Here is a 23,594-nt window from a genome sequence, read left to right on the forward strand (position 1 = left end):
AACCTACGTTTCTAGCATTTGTAGACTTAGAGAAAGCTTTTGACAACGTTGATTGGAATACACTCTTTCAAATTCTGAAGGTGGCAGGGGTAAAATACAGGGAGCGAAAGGCTATTTACAATTTGTACAGAAACCAGATGGCAGTTATAAGAGTCGAGGGGCATGAAAGGGAAGCAGTGGTTGGGAAAGGAGTGAGACAGGGTTGTAGCCTCTCCCCGATGTTATTCAATCTGTATATTGAGCAAGCAGTAAAGGAAACAAAGAAAAATTCGGAGTAGGTATTAAAATTCATGGAGAAGTAGTAAAAACTTTGAGATTCGCCGATGACATTGTAATTCTGTCAGAGACAGCAAAGGACTTGGAAGAGCAGTTGAACGGAATGGACAGTGTCTTGAAAGGAGGATATAAGATGAACATCAACAAAAGCAAAACGAGGATAATGGAATGTAGTCAAATTAAGTCGGGTGATGCTGAGGGAATTAGAATAGGAAATGAGACACTTAAAGTAGTAAAGGAGATTTGCTATTTAGGGAGTAAAATAACCGATGATGGTCGAAGTAGAGAGGATATAAAATGTAGACTGGCAATGGCAAGGAAAGCGTTTCTCAAGAAGAGAAATTTGTTAACATCGAATATAGATTTAGGTGTCAGGAAGTCGTTTCTGAAAGTATTTGTATGGAGTGTAGTGAGGTCATCGGTTACTAGACTTGCGGCCCAAATCGCGCGGATCACAGACGACAAGCCACTAGTTAACAACAAATTAAACAAGAAAACTGCTTTGGGTCTAAATTTCGTAAGATCTGTTAGTACCTAAAACATGCTTGCATTTCACAGAACAAAAGAAAGGCACGCACTAGTGATGGCATAAAGGTGCTGGAACTTGTTTCCATGTATGGAAGTGAGACATGGACGATAACTAGTTTGGACAAGAAGAGAATAGAAGCTTTCGAAATGTGGCGCTACAGAAGAATGCTGAATATTAGATGGGTAGATCACATAACTAATGAGGAGGTATTAAATAGAATTGGGGAGAAGAGGAGTTTGTGGCACAAATTAACTAGAAGAAAGGATCGATTGGTAGGACATGTTCTGAGGCATCAAGGGATCACCAATTTAGTACTGGAGGCCAGCGTGGAGGGTACAAATCGTAGAGGGAGTCCAAGAGATGAATACACTAAACAGATTTGGAAGGATGTAGGTTGCAGTAGGTACTGGGAGATGAAGAAGCTTGCACAGGATAGAGTAGCATGGAGAGCTGCATCAAACCAGTCTCAGGACTGAAGACCACAACAACAACATGTGAAATGTATGATGGTAGATAGCTCCAAATGCCAGTTCTCTAAATTTTATCAATATTGTTCCATAAAACAAACGTTTCCTTCCCTTCAGGGATTCCTATTTAAATTCCTGAAGCATCTCTAATATTTATTTATCATTTGAACCTACTGGTAACAAATCTAGCAGCACACCTCTGACTTGCTTCGATGTTTCACTGTAAACTGACTTGGTGCTGATCCCAAATAGTCGATCAGTACTTCGGAAAGTGTGCAGTTGTGTCCTATATGCAGTCACCTATACAGATGAAGCACACTTTTTCAAAAATCTGCCAATTATCCAGAGCAGACTGTTTGTCTTCCCAAACACAGTCCTGAGATGCTCGTTCCATTTCATATTGCCGTGTAACATTCCATCCGGGTATTTAAACAGGGTGTCTACGTGGACAAGAAAAAAAAAATTCCCGGATTTTTCCCGGATTTCCCGGTTAAAAACACAATTTCTCCCGGATGAAATTACGTATAAAGCGGGTAAAAATACATCCGTCTTAAGTAACAGTATGCTTTCCCTCGGAGCTGTAAAACCTATCAGTCCTTTGAATCGTAAAGGTCTTATACCGGCGGAGGACGTACCAGTACTTTAGGAAACGAAATCCTGGAAAAACAATGCGTTTGGAAAGTTGTTTGATGCCAGACAATATGCACAAAGTTTATTTTCGTATTGCGAAAGTATATACACAAATTCCACAAATTACAGCACGGTAGCTTGCGAAACTCTAAAATAGAGATTGCGTTGAGCGATGCACTTTTGTCAGCCAGTCATAGCTCATGTCACGTGATCTCGCTAGCGAATGACGGCAGTTATTCAGAGCACGAGGCCTACGAGAAGACAGGCCGCGGCGCGTACGTTACGAAGGTAGGCCGAGCTCGCTCAAATCAGCAAAGTGCGTTTCTGCACCGGTTAACTCGTAAGTAGATGTGTATGTACGAACGAGAATTGCATCCTCTATTGGCATCCACTGTTATTAGTCCTACAATGATAGGAAGTCCGTACGCGTACTAACAGGCTCTAATTTGGCAATTAAAATCGTGCCAAAATGATTATCAGTTGCGTAGAAAAGTCGAGGTGTTCTGGCATGAAGAGGCTTGTGACATTGCTCAGTAACACATTATGCACATTTTTTTGCCATCGATTGCATAATTTTTTATCTATGAAAGAAAAACATTAAGTATGAAAACTAATTTGAAGCTCGGTCTTTTTTTAGTGTGTGTTACACGTTAATTCACATCAAATACAAATGTGCCAGTAAAATTTTAAATAGTGGCATAAATGGCTTATCTTCTGGACCCGACAGTTTTTCAAATGGCTGATCCTCAAAGTGTTACGTTTTGAATGAGAGTTATAACGCCCTGTGATTTAAGAAATTCACTGCACATTCTCACACGTAACATAAATCATCTTGCGTGGAAATTTATTTTGTAAGTAACGCATCTCAAGCCACTATTCGTAATATTTTCTGGTGATCTGTTAGAAGAATAGTGACGTGACGCACATCGAATGCACATTAGTTGTTACGAACGTATTGCATAATCTTCGACCTAAAGCCTTTGACACTTTTCGGTGTCGGCAAACTGGTCTGTGCAATTTGTGAATTACCCATTTCTATACAACTAAACTTTTATTTTGGTGTTATTCTCTGATTTATGTTTCATTGCTGCCGTATTCTTCAGCAGTAGTGGACTAAAGTTCTTTGTCAGCGTATCAGATCCTTACACGTCAAACCTACAAAACTTTAACTGAAATCTAAAACAATGAAAAATCCCGGAATTCTAAAAAATTCCCGGGTTTTTCCCGGATTTGTCCCGGATGAAAAAATTCCCGGGTTTTTCCCGGATCTCCCGGATGTCCCGGGCCGTATACACCCTGTTAAATGATGAGATTGTGTCAAACAGAAGTCGTCTGCAGCGAATTGACGCATGGTGCAGGGAATGGTAATTGAATCTCAATGTAGACAAGTGTAAAGTGCTGCGAATACACAGAAAGATAGATCCTTTATCATTTAGCTACAAAATAGCAGGTCAGCAACTGGAAGCAGTTAATACCATAAATTATCTGGGAGTACGCATTAGGAGTGATTTAAAATGGAATGATCATATAATGTTGATCGTCGGTAAAGCAGATGCCAGACCAAGATTCATTGGAAGAATCCTAAGGAAATGCAATCCGAAAACAAAGGAAGTAGGTTACAGTACGCTTGTTCGCCCACTGCTTGAATACTGCTCAGCAGTGTGGGATCCGTACCAGATAGGGTTGATAGAAGATATAGAGAAGATCCAACGGAGAGCAGCGCGCTTCGTTACAGGATCATTTCGTAATCGCGTAAGCGTTACGGAGATGATAGATAAACTCCAGTGGAAGACTTTGCAGGAGAGACGCTCAGTAGCTCGGTACGGGCTTTTGTCAAAGTTTCGAGAACATACCTTCACCGAAGAGTCAAGCAGTATGTTGCTCCCTCCTACGTATATCTCGCGAAGAGACCATGAGGATAAAATCAGAGAGATTAGAGCCCACACAGAGGCATACCGACAATCCTTCTTTCCACGAACAATACGAGACTGGAATAGAAGGGAGAACCGATAGAGGTACTCAAGGTACCCTCCGCCACACACCATCAGGTGGCTTGCGGAGTATGGATGTAGATGTAGATATCTACATCTGTGTGTTCTGTATTTGAACATTACAGGTTTTGTTTTTCCAGCTCATCTGCATTAACTTACATGTTTCTACATTAGAGCTAGCAGCCATTCATGACACTAGCTAAATGTTGTCTGTAATCTTGTATCCGCGCGGTCTTGGGCTCCCGCCGTCGGAGGTTCGAGTCCTCCCTCGGGCATGGGTGTAGGTGTGTGTGTTGTCCTTACCGTAAGGAGAACGATGGAAACAAAACGAAGCTACGAAAGTCATCATCATTACATTCGAAAACACGGTGACAGTTCTTGTATAATTAACACCTTTTCATAGGGTCAAAAATGTTGGAACAAATTCCGTGGTGTCACCGCCAGACACCACATTTGCTAGGTGGTAGCCTTTAAATCGGCCGCGGTCCGTTAGTATACGACGGACCCGCGTGTCGCCACTGTCAGTGATTGCAGACCGAGCGCCGCCACACGGCAGGTCTAGACATACTTCCTAGCACTCGCCCCAGTTGTACAGCCGACTTTGCTAGCGATGGTTCACTGACAAAATACGCTCTCATTTGCCGAGACGATAGTTTAACATAGCCTTCAGCTACGTCATTTGCTACGACCTAGCAAGGCGCCATTATCAGTTACCATTGATATTGTGAATCATGTACCGGCAAGACCGACGTTCATCATTAACGGATTAAAGTTAAGTATTCCACCAGCTACGTCCGTTTTTTTCTAAATTCTAATTTCCTTGTCCTGTTCCAGACCTCACGCCAGCCTGCGTGAGCTAAAACGCGTGCCTTTCGGCCTCCTCTTGTAACACGGTGTTGGCTCTCCTGCCAACCAAAACAAATTCTTTCCATCGAGATGTTTGAATTAATTGTCGCGTACGAGTGACTACCGTGTCGCTGTGGCCGTGTTGTACGTACGTGTTTGTCACGTATCGCGGCAGATATCCGGAGCAAATAAGACTTATCTGAGGTGTGCAGGAGGTTCGAGAAACGCGACACGACGCAGATAATGAGTCCCCTACTGCTCTGAGTCACATCTACCCGCCGCCAGGAATAGAGTTGTTTGTCGCAGCGCGGTACGTGACGCCGTTGTTCTGACGAACAACCCAGGGGAAAGCTGGTGTGCCGTTCCAACGGCGCCGGCTGGCCGGATATTCCGTCGCTGCAACGACCGCATTAACATTGCTACGTGAGTGACGTCCCGGTATTTTCCCGGCTGTCATTTCTACATCAGAAGGTGCTGATGGCTACGTTGAGAGCAGCGCTTGCAACAACAAAAAAGTGTCGTTAAACTGAAATTTAGGCCTTTCAAAATAAATGTCGTTGCCAGGCAAGAAAATAGTTTGTTCAAATTTTTTTCACTGGGTTATGGAGAGAGGCGTGAAAGGGAAGTGATGGTTCAGAAGGGAGTGATACAGGATTGTAGCCTACCCCCGATGTTATTCAATCTGCACATTGGGCAAACAGTAAAGGAAACCAAAGCAAAATTAAGAGTAGGAATTAAATCTCAGGGTAAAGTAATAAAAACTCTGACGTTTGTCGATGACACTGTAATTCTGTCACAGGCAGTGAAGGACTTGGAAGAGCAGTCGGACGAAATGGACAGTGTATTGAAAGGAGGATATAAGAAGGACATCAAAAAAAGCCAAACAAGGGTGATGGAATGTAGTCGAATTAAATCAAGTGATGATGAGGGAATTGGATTAGGAAAATAGTAGATGGGTTTTGCTACTTGGGCTGCAAAATAACTGATGATGGTCGAAATGGAGAGCGTATAAAATGTAGACTGGCAATGACAAGAAAAGAGTTTCTGAAGATAAGAAATTTATTAACATGGAATACAAATTTAAGCAATACGAAGTCTTCTCTGGACGCATCTCTATACAGTGGAGCCATGTACGGAAGTGAAACATGGATAATAGGCAGTTTAGACAAGAAGAGAATAAAATCTTTTAAGCTGTGGAGGTACAGAAGAATGCTGACGATTAGGTGGGCAGATCACGTAACTAATTAGAAGGTACTGAATAAAATTGGGAAGACCAGAAATTTGTACAATCTGAACAAAAGAAGGGATCCGTTGGTAGGACACATTCTGAGGCGTCAAGGGTTCACCAGTTTAGCACTGGAGGGACGTGTGGGGGTGGGTGGGGGGGAGGTAGAAATCGCAGTGGGAGACTAAGGGATGAACACGGGAAACAGATTCAGAAGGATGTAGGTTGCAGTAGTTATTCAGACATGAAGAGACATGCACAAGATAGAGTAGCACGGAGAGCTGCAGCAAACCAGTCTTCAGGCTGAAGACCACAACAACAACAACATTAAGAGAGCAAAAATATCGCCACTGATGTTGGACGGAAAGAATACAGGTGTTGTGACGACAGCCAACATGGCAGGCTTAAGACTCTCCACCGAGAAAACAATACTAATAGGAAATATTAATAAGTGCTAAAAATATTTAATAACTAATATTGGCCAAATGTAAAATGAAAAAAGCGACCATTTGAGGGACAGTATTTAAGGGGGGTAGGACGTCAAACGGGCCGACTTGGAACAGGAGAGGCACCACAGGACATTTAAATTTCCACTGTCTATACTTTTAGAAATAAATTCATAAAACTTTGTCAGCATGAGCAGGAAGGTTTCAAGATTCACACTCATAGCAGTGGAAGTTCAAAAATACAGAAAAATAATTTTTTTACATGTCAAATTTCACCATTTCTTCACTTACTATTGGCTGCATTTGTTGTTATAGGCTCAATTTCCTTCATAAGTAACAGAGATTCTTTTATGGATTTTGCACAGCATACAAACCATACTGACAGATGTATGAAACTCTAGAATTTATTTCACTTATGAAAAAAAAATGTATGAGTTGTTACATTTTAAACTTCATATTTAGAAAAAAACTCAAATTTTATAGTTAATTATCTCAATTTTATTACAGTTTTTAATAGATTTGGAAAATTCTATAGTTTTGCATTAAGGAGTTAGTGTTCAATAAATATACCAAGTTTGAAAGTAATAGGATATTTATTTCGGATGTTACATGTACCTAAGTACAGAAATTTTGGTTTTGCGGAAAATGGCCGTTAAAGCTTCTGCTCGTGTTTGGCATTCTGTTCGAACTGTCCAGCACCATAAGCACGTTCCTCTTCATTTTCTAAATCAGTTTTCTTCCTTTTCACATTCCTATGATGCACTGGTCTTGATTTTATCATCTCAAAAAGAGATTTATCTGCTTTTACTACATGCTCTCTGTCTATTGCATACAAAGCTTTGATGCAGTTCACTCCGGGCTTAATTCCCAATTTCTCTAAAACATATTGCTTGCTTTGAACACCATCAATAATACATGGAACTACATCACAAATATCAAGAGCAAGTGCATTTCTTCAAACAAATCTTGGCAGTCTTTCCCATACACATTGGTTAAAACTTTCATTTGGCTTTTGGGTACCGGCGTGAAGACATTTCTTCAATAAGTTTTCATTTTAAACGTCCTTTGTTTGGTGTATGATAATCTCTGGCGCATATATAAACATTCGATTTCTACCACACTTACGTATAGCAGAAGAATGTTGGGCAAAAGGTGTGTGGCACTGCATTTTGCCACACTTAAGACCAAATAACGTGCCTTATAACCTCTCAAATATATATGTTTTATACATCAAACTATTCAGGAAGATGTCCGCTACAAAATACGCTTATTTTTGAAAAATCAAATTTTTAAAATTTTTGACTTCCTATGCCCCTTAATTAAGAAAACGGGTTAGAAAAGTACAAGGAAAGGACACACAAGATGGAAAAACCGTTTGGTGCAACTAAGAATACGCACAACAAAACGCGCCTGCCTAAATTGCTTAAAATGAAGTCACAATATTAGGAAAAGGAAAGTTGCTACTCGCCATACAGCGGGGATGCTGAGTCGCAGAAAGGCACGTTCAAAAAGACGATCAGAAAGTGAGCTTTCGGCTGACAAGACATTCGTCGGAAATAGACAAAATACACGCATACTCTCGCAAGCGGAACACACACGCATGACCCCAGTCTCTGGCTGTTGAGGCCCCAGCAGCCAGATATTGTCCTGTGTGCGAGTGTCTGTGTTTGTGCGTGTGTGTGTGTGTGTGTGTGTGTGTGTGTGTGTATTTGTGTGCTGTCTATTTCATACGGAGACCTTGTCGGCCGAAAGCTCAGTTTCAGTCTTTTTGTTGTGCCTACCTGCGACACAGCATCTTCGCTATTTGGTGAGTAGTAATCGTCCTGTTCATAATATTGTTACATACCACGCTGGATTTTCCATAGCTTGATAAGTCAGCACTATTAGAAAGAAGAATTACATACAATGGTACCATGTGATTCCAGAGACGTTTTCAAGTGTCAAATATCTGTGCTGTATACAGGGTCTCAGCTATGGAACTATATCAAACAAAATCGTCAAAACTTCTGCACGGTTTGCGTTAGTACGTTCAAAATGCACAGCTGGCTGCGGGGCATGCTGAGAGTTAGTGGTTTGATTTAGTGACGAAGCCCACTTTCATTTGGATGCGTTCGTCAACAAGCAAAACTGGTGCATTTTGGGGGACTGAGAAACCGCATTTCACGATTGAGACGTCTCTTCACTCTGGACAGGTGACTCTGTGGCGTGCAATGTCCAGTCACGGAATAGTCGGTACGATATTCCTTGATGGCACAGTGGCTACCGAACAATACGTGAAGGTTTTGGAAGATGATTCCTTCCCCATTACCCAAAGTAACCCTGATTTCCACTAGATGTGGTTCACCCAAGACGGAGCTCGACTCCATCGAAGCAGGAGAGTGTTTGATGTCCTGGAGGAGCACTTTCGGAACCATATTCTGGCACTGTCGGTACACATGCGACTCCTTTTTTGTGAGGCTAAATTAAAGACAAGGTGTACAGAATAACCCACTGCTGAGCCGAAACCAGCCATTCAGGAGGTCATCGACGGCATCGATGTTCCGACACTTCAGCGAGTCATGCAGAGTTTCGCCATACTATTGCCAACGATGGCAGGCATATCGAACATGTCATAACCTAAATCCGAATATCTGTATTGAAGTTTACCTGTTGAATAAAGTGTGCACACGCTGTAGTTTGTAACTAATTTAAGTTTCTCTTACATATAGTTCAGTAATTGCCACCCTGTATATGCTAACTGAGGCGACGAGTGGAAATTTGTATCAAGACCAGGATTCGAACCCAAGTCTCCTGCTCACTAGGCAGATGCGGTAACGACTACGCCACCCTGGCACAGTAGGTCTGCACAACTGCACGAACTGTCGTAGCATTACACCCACCCCAGTCCGAATTGCCATCCACAGCTCAGACCGCTTGGTATCCTCCTTAAACTCGAAAAGCATTGCAGAGACTCTCCAGCTGTACTGGAATAGGATCTCGGCATCGATGATGATGATATTTGGTTTGTGGGGCGCTCAACTGCGCGGCCATCAGCCCCTGTACAAAGTCCTAAGATTTACACAGTCCAAATTTTACACAATCGAATCTAACCACTGTCATGCATGATGATTATGACAATGATAATGAAGAAACGTTGAAGACAACACAAAAACCCATTCCCCGGGCAGAGAAAATCCACAACCCGGCCAGGAATTGAGCCCAGGAACCCGTGACCCTGAGGGAAGCAACACTAGCCACTTGACCACGAGCTGCGGACACCTCAGCATCGAATGACAAGGGGGATCCTACCCGAAACCCAGGCATGGATGCTTTAATTAAATGAAGCTTCTCACGTTTCATCTACACCAGGGTGGCATAGTGATTAGTGCCTCTGTCTAGTGAGCACGGGACCCAGGTTTGAATCCTGACTTCGCTACAAATTTTCATTTGTCGTTTCAGTATGCACGTATAAATTATACCACAAATATTAGGTCCCCAAAAAAGGTGCAGAATTTTGCAAATTGAGAACAATGATTTGATTTATGAATATACAGAAAGCATGAGAAACAATAAAGAAGGAGGTATTACTATGTTGGATATATTAACAGAATGGATGACAACAGACTGGCCAAACACATTGCGAGGATCCGAGATCCTCACGCATCAGGATGTTTGTTATGTTCTGTGAGATTATTGCTTAGCTTTGCCGCAGAGTAAGTGTTATATTAATGCAACTACACAACACAGTAGAATGTGTTTGTATCCTTCGGCATTTAGCGTTTTCTTAATTGCAATAAGGGGACAACACCCTTGCCATGAAGAACACCACCTCCTCGCTACTTCACAGTCGCCAATACCCGTGATAGCATGCAACGTTCTGCAAGCACTCGCCAAACACAAACACAAATTGGAAAGGCACGCGCACACACACACACACACACACACACACACACACACACACACACACAGTATATGTATCACACACGCGCACCCACACACCCACACACACACACACACACACACACAGTATATGTATCCAAGTGCCATCTCTTGGTCAGTTTAGGTGGTCTTACAAGGAATTCCTCAAGTGCGAGGTCACAAAATGTCAATGCTTTTGGAACATATATTGTGTTCGAACATTATCTAACTTTGGCTCAGAAGGACGTAAATTATGCCGCCACAAAAGTCTTTGGTCACTTACCTACTAGCATCAAAAGTCTGACAGATAGCCATTAGCATTTAAAAGGAAATTAAAAGAATTTCTTAATGGCAACTCCTTCTAATCATTAGACGAATTTTCGGATATAGTAAGTGGGTAATTTCTCCAACCCCTACAAGAAAATTAAAAATATTAAGTGTCATGTAATATTTTGTGTGATGTAATATCTTGTATGGACACCTTTTATTATCTTGACACAAGGCACATCATTACAAAGTTTCGTATTCATGATCTATGGAAGAAGTACTAATCTAATCAATTACGTCGAAGAAAACAGCCTATTGACTGACACACGGTCAAAACGAATTTACAAAATATCGTTCTTGAGAAACACGACTAGTTCTTTACTCGCACAAAGTGGTGAGTGCTATCGAGAAGGGATTTCAAATTGAGTCCGTATTTCAGGATTTCCGGAAGGCTTGTGACACTGTACCACACAAGCGGCTCGTAGTGAAATTGCGCGCTTATGGAATATCGTCTCAATTATGTCATTGGATTCGTGATTTCCTGTCAGAGAGGCCACAGTTCGAAATAACTGACAGAAAGTCATCGACTACAACTGAAGTGATTTCTGGCGTTCCTCAAGGTAGTATTATAGGCCCTTTGCTGTTCCTTATCTACATAAACGATTTGGGAGACAATCTGAGCAGCCGTCTTAGGTTGTTTGCAGATGATGCTGTCGTTTATCGCCGCTGTGGCCGAGCGGTTCTAGGCGCTTCAGTCCGGATCCGCGCTGCTGCTACGTCGCAGGTTCGAATCCTGCCTCGGGCATGGATGTGTGTAATGTCCTTACGTTACTTAGGTTGATGTAGTTCTAAGTCTAGGAGACTGATGACCTCAGATGTTAGGTCCCATAGTGCTTGGAGCCATTATTTTTTCGTTTATCGACTAGTACAGTCTTCAGAAGATCAAAATAAATTGAAAAACGATTTAGAAAAGAGATCTGCATGGTGCGGAAATTGGCAATTGACATTAAATCAAGAAAAGTGTGACTTCATCGACATCAGTGCTACAAGGAATCCATTAAACTTCGGTTACACGATAAATCAGTCAAATCGAAAGGCCGTAAATTCAACTAAGTACCTAGGAATTACAATTACGAACAACTTACATTGGAAAGGACACATAGAAAATGTTGTGGGGGAAGGTTAACCAAATACTGCGTTTTATGGGCAGGATAGTTAGAAAATGTTACATATCTACTAAATAAACTGCCTGTACTACGATTGCCCATCCTCGTTTACTGCTGCACGGTGTGGGATCCTTACCCGATAGGATTGACTGGGTACATCAAGAGGTTCAAAGAGGGGTAGCACGTTTTGTATTATAGCGAAATAGGAGAGAGCGTGTCACTGAAATGATACAGGATTTGGTGTGGACATCAGTAAAACAAAGACGTTTTTCGTTGCGGAGGAATATTCTCACGTAATTCCAATCACCAGCCTTCTCCTCCGAGTGCGAAAATATTTTGCTGACACCGATCTACATAGGGAGAAATGATCAAGATGATAAAATGAGGGAAATCAGAGCTCGCACGAGAAGGTACAGGTGTTCGCTTTTTCCACGCGCTTTACGAGATTGGAATAATAGAGAATTGTGAGGATGGGTCCAGGCACTTTAGTGCGATCTGCAGAGTATCCATGTAGATGTTTACGGCGTTCGACGCCCCAGGTATTGTCTACTGCGCAACCAGTATGTTGGCAACAGGGGGTGGGACTGGAGGATCGCAATGGTGAGCACAGCATGAGGCTACGGAGCGTAGTTTAACTGCTTAGTCGACAAATAACTCACAATAGTGCTACAATTTTAGCTGTGTTGCTGCAGAGCAGAGAAACTGCAATGAAGCAAACATTGGGTTACATCTACAACAGCAGTTGCTGAAGTTGACATTTTGTCAGAAACGAATCCAAGGAATTTCGCAAGGTGAAAAAGAAGTGGCAGAAGAATTATCAGCGGTTCTGCATGATGTTGTTGTTGTTGTGGTCTTCAGTCCTGAGACTGGTTTGATGCAGCTCTCCATGCTACTCTATCCTGTGCAAGCTTATTCATCTCCCAGTACCTACTGCAACCTACATCCTTCTGAATCTGCTTAGTGTATTCATCTCTTGGTCTCCCCCTACGATTTTTACCCTCCACGCTGCCTTCCAATACTAAATTGGTGATCCCTTGATGCCTCAGAACATGTCCTACCAACCGATCCCTTCTTCTGGTCAAGTTGTGCCACAAACTTCTCTTCTCCCCAATCCTATTCAATACTTCCTCATTAGTTATGTGATCTACCCATCTGATCTTCAGCATTCTTCTGTAGCACCACATTTCAAAAGCTTCTATTCTCTTCTTGTCCAAACTATTTACCGTCCATGTTTCACTTCCATAAATGGCTACACTCCATACAAATACTTTCAGAAATGACTTCCTGACTCTTAAATCTATACTCGATGTTAACAAATTTCTCTTCTTCAGAAACGCTTTCCTTGCCATTGCCAGTCTACATTTTATATCGTCTCTACTTCGACCATCATCAGTTATTTTGCTCCCCAAATAGCAAAACTCCTTTACTACTTTAAGTGTCTCATTTCCTAATCTAATACCCTCAGCATCACCCGACTTAATTCGACTACATTCCATTATCCTCGTTTTGCTTTTGTTGATGTTCATATTATATCCTCCCTTCAAGACACCATCCATTCCGTTCAACTGCTCTTCCAAGTCCTTTGCTGTCTCTGACAGAATTACAATGTCATCGGCGAACCTCAAAGTTTTTATTTCTTCTCCATGGATTTTAATACCTACTCCAAATTTTTCTTTTGTTTCCTTTACTGCTTGCTCAATATACAGATTGAATTCTGCATGATAAGTCAGCGAAATGTGTAGTGTCGCATACGCTCGACTGTCCGGACAATATACACGAGGAACACAATAATGACGATACGTGTTTAAGAAGTGAAAGTGATACTGAAACAGATGTCTAGCCATGTCCAGAATGAGATTTTCACTCTGCAGCGGAGTGTGCACTGATATGAAACTTCCTGGCAGATTAAAACTGTGTGCCGGACCGAGACTCGAACTCGGGACCTTTGTCTTCCGCGGGGAAGTGCTCTATCAACTGAGCTGCCCAAGCACGACTCACGCTCCGCCCTCACAGCTTTACTTCTGCCAGTACCTCGTGTCCTACCTTTCAAACTTTACAGACGCTCTCCTGCGAGCACTTGCCCGCGAAAGGCAAAGGTCCCGAGTTCGAGTCTCGGTCCGGCACACAGTTTTAATCTACCAGGAAGTTTCACGTCTATTCATGTGTTTCATCCGCCTTGTCGGACAGAGAGCGACAAAATCTCTCCAGTGAAACGTAGTAAAGGACACTCGTTGTTCAAGGAGCACATAGTAAACATAATTACGTACACGGAAGATCATCCGCAGCTTAGCAGTTAAGCAGTTTTGAACAGATTTAGAATAATTCCGCAGTAATATCATGTAGTGCATAAGAAAAGCAACGGGTTCAAAGGGCTCTAAGCACTATGGGAGTTGACATCCGAGCCCATCAGTCCCCAAACAACGGGTATTCAGCGGAGTAGAAGGCAGACTTGTTGCAAAAAGTGGTATTTCGGCATTTCAAGGACGTCCGCCATAATTTATAGGATGTGAGTGATTGTAAGCGTCAACTAGATGATGCAAACGAAACTGAGGAATCGGCTCAGAATTTGTAGATGACATAAACAATCTTATCCAATAGATCAATAATTAATTTGTTTTCAACTCCGACCAATCCGGATTTGAAGAGGAAATGCATATGACGGGAACCTGTAAGCCAACGGCCTTGTCGCAGTGGTAACACTGGTTTCCGTCAGATCACCGGAGTTAAGCGCTGTTGAGCTGGGCTACCACTGGGATGGGTGACCATCCGGTCTGCCGAGCGCTGTTGGTAGCGGGATGCACTCAACCCTTGTGAGTCAAACTGAGGAGCTACTTGACTGAGAAGTAGCGGCTCCGGTCTCGTAAACTGGCATACGGCCGGGAGAGCGGTGTGCTGCCCACATGCCCCTCCATATCCCCATCCGGTGACGCCTGTGGGCTCAGGATGACACGGCGGCCGGTCGGTACCGTTTGGCCTTCCTAGGCCTGTTCGGACAGAGTTTATTTTAGGTACACTGTAAATTAGAGGCACCACCAGAGCTGTATGAAGATCAACTAATATCAATGCGTTAATGCTTTCGTACACAATTATGCCTACTGTTAACGTGGATGGTAAATTGGCTGGAAATTTATTTAGTGTACTGTGAGAAGCTGGAGGTGCTCTGCCATATAGGATTCTTTCTTGTGCGCGAGATCTTTCAAGGACAGTAGGGAATATTTATGTCACGAAAAAAATGGTTCAAATGGCTCTGAGCACTATGGGACTCAACATCTGTGGTCATCAGTCCCCTTAGAACTACTTAAACCTAACTAACCTAAGGACATCACACACATCCATGCCCGACGCAGGATTCGAACCTGCGACCGTAGCGGTCACGCGATTCCAGACTGAAGCGCCTGGAACCGCACGGCCACACCGGCCGACTTTACGCCACAGCAAGCAAGAGTGGGAAAACGAGTGTAACAGCACTAAAACTATGGTATGATCACTGTGGTCGACAGATGATCAAAAGAACTTGCTTTTACTCGATTCTTGATCTGGTTATAAAAATCATACTCCTTTAAAGCAAACTATCCAAATGGTTCAAATGGATCTAAGGACTATGGGACATAACATCTGAGATCATCAGTTCCCTAGACTACTTAAACCTGACTAACCTAGGGACATCACACCCATCCATGCCCGAGGCAGGATTCGAACCTGCGACCGTAAGCAGCAGCGCGGTTCCGGCAAATTATCCGTCCTGAAAAGTGTGTGGCATTGCACTTCATACCATCTGGAACCAGTGGACAGATTAAGCCACTGGATATATGTTTTTTTTGTGCCTATGAAACATATTATCGCAATATCTGCGGCTAAGCCTTAACGGTATACACGGTTTCACGATAAAAAAGCTTAGCCGGTTTCAAGATAAGCTCCTCGAAAGACAGTTTAGCATTCGGCTGCATGCCATCACGTCCCACATCTTTACACCAATATGATTCTATATGTATTCTTTAAAAGTGGCTTCCATTCAGTCCCTTGTTGACCAGTGTTGTCTGGCAGCTGAAGATAGCAAACGAAAGCCGAATTTCACGTTCAAGAAATCGTTCACGCAGGAGAACCGTACAAAAATATCGTCATATGACCATCGGACAGACTCCCGTATGGTTGGACGATATAGAAGTAAGAGTACGTGGCACAGAGAAGCAAATAAAAGATTTGAAAAACCAATAAATCACCAGTTCAGGATGGAATCCCAGTTCTATTTTAAAAACAGTACTGTACGGCATGAGATTTTCAGTCTGCAGCGGAGTGTGCGCTGATATGAAACATCCTGGCAGATTAAAACTGTGTGCTGGACCGAGACTCGAACTCGGGACCTTTGCCTTTCGCGGGCAAGTTCTCTACGGTAGAACACTTGCCCGCGAAAGATAAAGGTCCCGAGTAAGGGTCTCGGTCCGGCACACAGTTTTAATTTGCCAGGAAGTTTCAGTACTCTATGGCATTGGCCCCTTACCTAGCCCTTACGAATCTGTCGCCCAGCACGAAGTCCCAAGCGAGTGGAAAAAAAGGCAGGTGACTCCAGTATATACGAAAGGTTAAAGAACGGACCCGGCAAAGTTACAGACCAATATCACTATCTTCTGTTTGCTGAAGAAACGTTGAACAAATTCTCAACTGGAATATAATAAACTTTCTTAAGACTAGGCAGGTTATGTCCACGAATCAGCATAGTTTTACAAAGCATCGCTCGGGCGAAACTCAGCTTGCCATTTTCTCACTTCATATAAAGAAGACTATGGATGAAGGGCAACAGGCAGATCCTATATTTCTAGATTTTCGGAAAGCATTTGACACGATGCCCCAATGGACGCTGTCTTGCGCGCCGCTGTGCTAAACTGCAAATTACTGTGTCTACGCAGAGAAACTCGAGAGGTGCAATGAGTTCTCTGTTAGCTTCAAATCAAACTGTTTTTCGAACAGAATTGGTTGGATAATCCATTAAAAACAATTGTAAGAGAACGATTGGTAAGAAAATGAAATATGCGCATAAATGACAAATTTCTCGTATACTGTGAGAACGTGCTCAAGTCAGATCTTAAATTTAATAAACTTTTTAACATCCAAATAATACACTTTCCCATCTCTCAAATCTAGCAACTTTCAGTGCAATAACCAAGTTGCTTCGATGACGTAGCAATAATAAAAAAAAGTAACGTCATTATTATTTTTACCTTGGATATTCCATTAGCTCTGCTCCTTCACATGTTTAGGTTGTAACAATGGAAAATTGTACTGAAATGATGGAGGATCTGTAACGAATTGACGCATGGTGCAGGGAATGGCAATTGATTCTCAATGTAGACAAGTGTAATGTGCTGCGAATACATAGAAAGATAGATCCCTTATCATTTAGCTGCAAAATAGCAGGTCAGCAACTGGAAGCAGTTAATTCCATGAAATATCTGGGAGTACGCATTAGGAGTGATTTAAAATGGAAGGATCGTTTAAAGTTAATCGTTGGTAAAGCAGATGGCAGACTGAGATTCATTGGGAGAATCCTAAGGAAATGCAATCCGAAAACAAAGGAAGTAGGTTACAGTACCCTTGTTCGCCCACTGCTTGAATACTGCTCAGCAGTGTGGAATCCGTACCAGATAGGGTTGATAGTAGAGAAGATCCAACGGAGAGCAGCGCGCTTCGTTACAGGGTCATTTAGTAATCGCGAAAGCGTTACGGAGATGATAGATAAACTCCAGTGGAAGACTCTGCAGGAGAGACGCTCAGTAGCTCGGTACGGGCTATTGTTAAAGTTTCGAGAACATAGCTTCACCGAGGGGTCAAGCAGTATATTGCTCCCTCCTACGTATATCTCGCGAAGAGACCATGAGGATAAAATCAGAGAGATTAGAGCCCACACAGAGGAATACCGACAATCTTTCTCTCCACGAACAATACGAGACTGGACCAGAAGGGAGAACCAATAGAGGTACTCAAGGTACCCTCCGCCACACACCGTCAGGTGGCTTGCGGAGTATGGATGTAGATGTAGATGTAGAATGAACAAATTGATAAATTGGAAGTTTAAATTTGAAACATATTATTGCCACTGCATCCTCACTCTAACTCAACACTGTCTGCATCCTTACTCAAACCATGCTTAACATTGTCAGCCTAACTCTAACGCAGCTAAACTACTACTGCTTCATTCCAACACAAAAATTCGACTGCCTAACTCTACAAAAAGTTAACACTGACTGCTCCACTGCTCCCTCGCGCAGCTCAGAGAGACTCGCTTAAGCTCTGCGGTGAAACATCCAACATCGCTGCTCGCTCACAATAGATTCAGATACCGAAACTATATACGAGGCTCATTCATTAATTAAAAAGACAAATTGATCTGGGAAAAACACTGTTACTAGACCAAGTTTGGTGCCTTTATGGCTGAAGATGGGATCACTGGGATAAGCCCTGATCAGCTGATGTGTGAACATTGTTTTGTTTATAACCTCAAAAATACATTTCAAGATGGCGAGTCCGCTTGAAACGTCCACATTAGTTGAACAACATTCTGTTATTTATTTTTTACTTGCTGAAGGCGAGAAACCAGTGAATATATAGTGTAGAAAATCTAAAGCTTATGGTGAGGGTTGTATGAATCTTGCAAATTTTTACAAGTGGGTAGAGCAGTTCAAAAATGGTCGTGACTCAGTGACACCTTTCTGGCCGAACAGGCTACACCAGGAAACAAGGTTGAGAGTGTGCACAGAGCTAAAGGAACGTTATGAAAGAGTAGGTGAGCACTTCCTCAACAAAATTTTAACTTGTGACGAAACTTGGGTTCACTATTATGAGACAGAATCAAAAAAGACAAAGCATGTAGTGGAAGCACACCAACTCACCTGTCACGAAAAAATTCAAAAGCCAAGCATCAGCAGGTAAAGCCATGTTGACGGTGTTTTGGGATGTTGAAGGTCCAGTTTTTTGTGTTTATCTCGAAGAGCAGCGCACAGTGAACAGCCAGTACAACTCGGATTTGTTTCTAAACAAGGTGAACGTAGCCATGAGAGAGAGACGTCGTGGATCTCAGAAGAGAGGTGTGATTCTCCAGCAAGATAACGCACGTCCTCATATTGCTCAACTAACCCGTGAAACCATCGACAAAATGGGCTGGGAAGTACTGCCTCATCCCCCTTATAGTCCGGATTTAGCACCGAGTGATTTCCAATTGTCTGGTGCACTGAAGGAGGCATTACGTGGGAAGAGGTTCCAGGACAACGAGGAAGTGAAAAAGTATGTGGGAAATTGGTTCAAACGTCAACATAATTTCTTTGCAGCCGGTATAGAAAAGCTTGTAGCCTCATGGAACAAGTGCGTAAATGTTCAAGGGCTTTGAAAAGAAGAAAAAGTATTGTTTTGTCAAAATAAACGCTTTTTTCTCCAGACCAGTTTCTCTCTTTGATTATTGAATGACCCAAGCATCAGCAGGAAAAGGCATGACGACGTTGTTTTGAGATGCTGAAGGTCGAGATTTTTCTGATTATCTCGAAGAGCAGCGTATAATGAACAGCCAATACTACTCGGATTTGCTTTTAAACAAGGTGAACCTAGCCATGAGAGAGAGACATCGAATCAAAAACGACAAAGCTTGTAGTGGAAGCACACCAACACACCTGTCAAGAAAAAACTCAAAACCCAAGCATCACCAGGAAAAGGGCAAGTTGACGTTCTTTTGGGATGCTGAAGGTCGAGTTTTGTGTGATTATCTCGAAGAGCAGCATACAATGAAAAGCTAATACTACTCGGACTTGCTTTAAAACAAAGTGAGAGAGAGACGTCGTGGATCTCAGAGGAGAGGTGCGATTCTCCAGTAAGATAACGCACGTCCTCATATTGCTCAACTAACCCTTAAAACCATCGACAAAATGGGCTGGGAAGTACTGCCTCATCCCCCTTACAGTCCTGATGTAGCACCTAGTGATTTCCGTTTTGTTTGGTGTACTGAAGGAGGCATTACGTGGGAAGAGGTTCGAGGACAACGAAAAAGTGAAAAAGCCTGTGGGAAATTGGTTCAAACTAGATAAAGAATTCTTTGCAGCCGGAATAAAAAAGCTTGTAGCCCGTTGGAACGAGTGCGTAAATGTGATTCTTGAGTTTCTCCCGGCGTATTTGATAATCAAAATATCCACGGGTGTACTGCCGGTCAACAGTGTGCAACGGGCATAATATTTCGGCGATCATACATGTCGCCATCATCAGGTGAGCTGACGGACTGAGCTCCTGTGAACGTGCCGGCACGGAGGTCCGTACGCTATGGCTGCTCAGAGGGAACTGGGTTCCGTCGCGGCGGCGGCCGATTTAAATACTCTCCGCCCGCGGCGCACTCCCTCTGCCGTCCGCGCCACGGTCGCGCGGTGGAACAGATTGCGACGGCGTCTGAGATGACGTCGCTGTAATGGCTCTGTCCCCCGTGGTCCCCACAACTATATCGTCACAACTATACGTTTGCTCGATTTACTCTTGATTAACCCAATCGCTGGTTCCTAAGCCTTGCTAAGATTATAGCCACAGCGAGCTCAGTCCGTCAGTTCACCTGATGATGGCAACATGTATGATCGCCGAAACATTGTGCCCGCTGGACACTGTAGAACGGCAGTACACCCGTGGATATTTTGATTAAGTGCGTAAATGTTCAAGGGGATTATTTTCAAAAGTAGAAAAGAAAAATGCTTTTTTCTCCAGAGCAACTTCTTTCTTTGACTACTGAATGACCCTCATATGACACCTACCAACGCAATACTTTGAAATGAGCCTCAGTAAAGATGAAACTTGCGACCTCGCATTAGAGGGACCCCTTGTTAGCGTAGTGAGTCCAGCTGAAGACTCGAGGTAGTCGGCCACGGTGTCAGTATGCAGTGCTTCAGCTTCGGCCACGCCCACACACCCACCTCGTACTCTTCCTTGCTGTGCTCGCCGCCGCCCCAGGCGACGTAGGCGCCGCCCTTGTTGGGCACCACCTTGGCTGGCAGCATGTCGCCCTCGTGGAAGGCGCGGCCCACGAAGATGGGGCCGCCATCTTTGTCGTGACCGGCACGGACCGCGCCGTCTGGGATGCTGCCGTAGTTGCCCTGGCGCCAGCAGTAAGCTGTTGACGCAAACATACCAGTAAATTGTCTGCCACTCCAAAGTAAATTAACGCAAAATTTGGTTGTAAACCTATAGTAACAATTCCTCTGTGAGAAATGATTTACACTACTGGCCATTAAAATTGCTACACCACCAAGATGACGTGCTACAGACGTGAAATTTAACCGACAGGAAAAAAAAAAATGCTGTGATATGCGAATGATTAGCTTTTCAGAGCATTCACACAAGGTTGGCGCCGGTGGCAACACCTACAACGTGCTGACACGAGGATAGTTTCCAACCGATTTCTCATACACAAACAGCAGTTGACCGGAGTTGCCTGGTGAAACATTGTTATGATGCCTTGTGTAAGGAGCAGAAATGCGTACCATCACGTTTCCGACTTTGATAAAGGTCGGATTGTAGCCTATCGCGATTGCGGTTTATCGTATCGCGACATTGCTGGTCGCGTTGGTCGAGATCCAATGACTGTTAGCAGCATATGGAATCGGTGGGTTCAAGGAGGGTAATACGGAACGCCGTGCTGGATCCCAACGGCCTCGTATCACTAGCAGTCGAGATGACAAGCATCTTATCCGCATGACTGTAACGGATCGTGCAGGAACGTCTCGATCCCTGAGTCAGCAGATGGGGACGTTTGCAAGATAACAACCATCTGCACGAACAGCTCGACGACGTTTGCAGCAGCACGGACTATCAGCTCGGAGACCGTGGCTGCGGTTACCACTGACGCTGCATCACAGACAGGAGCGCCTGCGATGATGTACTGGACGACGAACCTGGCTGCACGAACGGCAAAACGTCATTTTTCGGATGAATCCAGGTTCTGTTTACAGCATCATGATGGTCGCATCAGTGTTTGGCGACATCGCGGTGAATGCACATTGGAAGCGTGTATTCGTTATCGCCGTACTGGCTGAACACCCGGCGTGATGGTATGGGGTGCCATTGGTTACACGTCTCGGTCGCCTCTTGTTCGCATTGACTGCACTTTGAACAGTGGACGTTACATTTCAGATGTGTTACGACCCGTCGCTCTACCCTTCATTTGATCCCTGCGAAACGCTACATTTCAGCAGGATAATGCACGACCGTATGTAGCAGGTCCTGTACGGGCCTTTCTGGATAGAGGTTCAAATGGCTCTGAGCACTATGCGACTTAACTTCTGAGGTCATTAGTTGCCTAGAACTTAGAACTAATTAAACCTAAATTACCTAAGGACATCACACACATCCATGCCCGAGGCAGGATTCGAACCTGCGACCGTAGCGGTCGCTTGGTTCCAGACTGTAGCGCCTAGAACCGCACGGCCACTCCGGCCGGCATTTCTGGATAGAGAAAATGTTCGACTGCTGCCCTGGCCAGCACATTCTCCAGATGTCTCACCAATTGGAAACGTCTGGTCAATGGTGGCTGAGCAACTGGCTCGTCACAATACGCCAGTCACTACTCTTGATGACCTGTGGTATCATGTTGAAGTTGTATGGGCAGCTGTACCTGTACACGCCATCCAAGCTCTGTTTGACTCAGCTCAATGTCCAGGCTTATCAAGGCCATTATTACGGCCAGAGGTGGTTGTTCTGGGTATTGATTTCTCAGGATCTATGCACGCACATTGCGTGAAAATGTAATCACATGTCAGTTCTAGTATAATATATTTGTCCAATGAATACCCGTTTATCATCTGCATTTCTTCTTGGAGTAGCAATTTTAATGGCCAGTAGTGTAACTTTAAAAAGGGCAGGAGAGACCGCGTATGGATACATTTTTAGAAAAGAGCGGGAAAGACTGCGCATTGGTACATTTTCTAATTGTAGCAGCGATTGTCTGCACCAGAAAGCATTTTTGGCGGGAGAGACCGCACTTTAGCGTTCGTAGGAAGTCAGTAGTAAGCGAGATGTGAAGCGAGTCGGTTGAGAGGAGCGGTGTGCCTGCCAGCCATCAGCTGTGATTTACAAGAGATTATAAAGGGATGTACAGAGACATCAGCTAACTATTATCACAAGAGGAACTAATATTATTGAATTATTTTATTGAGAAACTCAAGACTACTGAAGGTACGTTTGCGCAATGCTAGTTGTAAGATTACTGTAAAAAGTAAGTCCCATTTGAAAGTTTGTAATATCATTTCATTACCAACAGCAAATATTTGAAGAATCGTTTTCAGAATATAAATAATTTTTGCCAGCACTATTGCATTACTGATTATAATCCATCCCAAAAAACATCAACGTAAGACTTAGCAAAATTTTATTGTTGTCAAGAAAAAGTTTAACTATGAATTACGTAACTTCAGTCAAATTAATTATAGAATAACTTCAGCCTTGCAATTGAAGAATAACGTCAGCTTTGGTAATAAATACAGCCACTTATTATGACAGACCACCAGCAGCTAATGGAGTATAGTAAAACAGATTAAGTGTATTCATGTCGCAGTTCGATGCAGCAGTCAGATGGCGATCCAGTAACAGTAAGAAAGGTAAGGAACAGTTTTGGGTTATTGCAGGTAACGACTGAGGGCCACGATGACGACACATTCTATGTTTTCTTCGAAATAATCAGCAAGTCACTTTTCATAAGCAGCATTTAAATTTGTATGCGAAGATTGCACTTATTATTATTGAGAAAGAGAATTAATTTCAAAGGGGAGATTTCATTTGTTATTATTAAGCAGAAGATAGAAATCCTAAGGGAAGGTTTCATAGGTTATTGTGGAAGGGAAGG

The 23,594-nt window shown here is 43.3% G+C and overlaps 1 protein-coding gene across 3 annotated transcripts in view; it reads right to left on the reverse strand.

The window, feature by feature from the left end:
- The window catches only part of LOC126109629 (natterin-3-like), a 117,507-nt gene that overhangs the window by 21,107 nt on the left and 72,806 nt on the right, over nt 1-23,594 (reverse strand). For all 3 annotated transcript variants that reach the window (XM_049914674.1, XM_049914675.1, XM_049914673.1), the window contains one exon: nt 20,671-20,867. In XM_049914674.1, the coding sequence (XP_049770631.1) occupies nt 20,671-20,867 (197 nt within the window). The remainder of the gene's footprint in view (nt 1-20,670; nt 20,868-23,594) is intronic.

Source organism: Schistocerca cancellata, chromosome 12 (genome assembly GCF_023864275.1).
Source record: "Schistocerca cancellata isolate TAMUIC-IGC-003103 chromosome 12, iqSchCanc2.1, whole genome shotgun sequence".
Classification (NCBI taxonomy): Eukaryota; Metazoa; Arthropoda; class Insecta; order Orthoptera; family Acrididae; genus Schistocerca; species Schistocerca cancellata.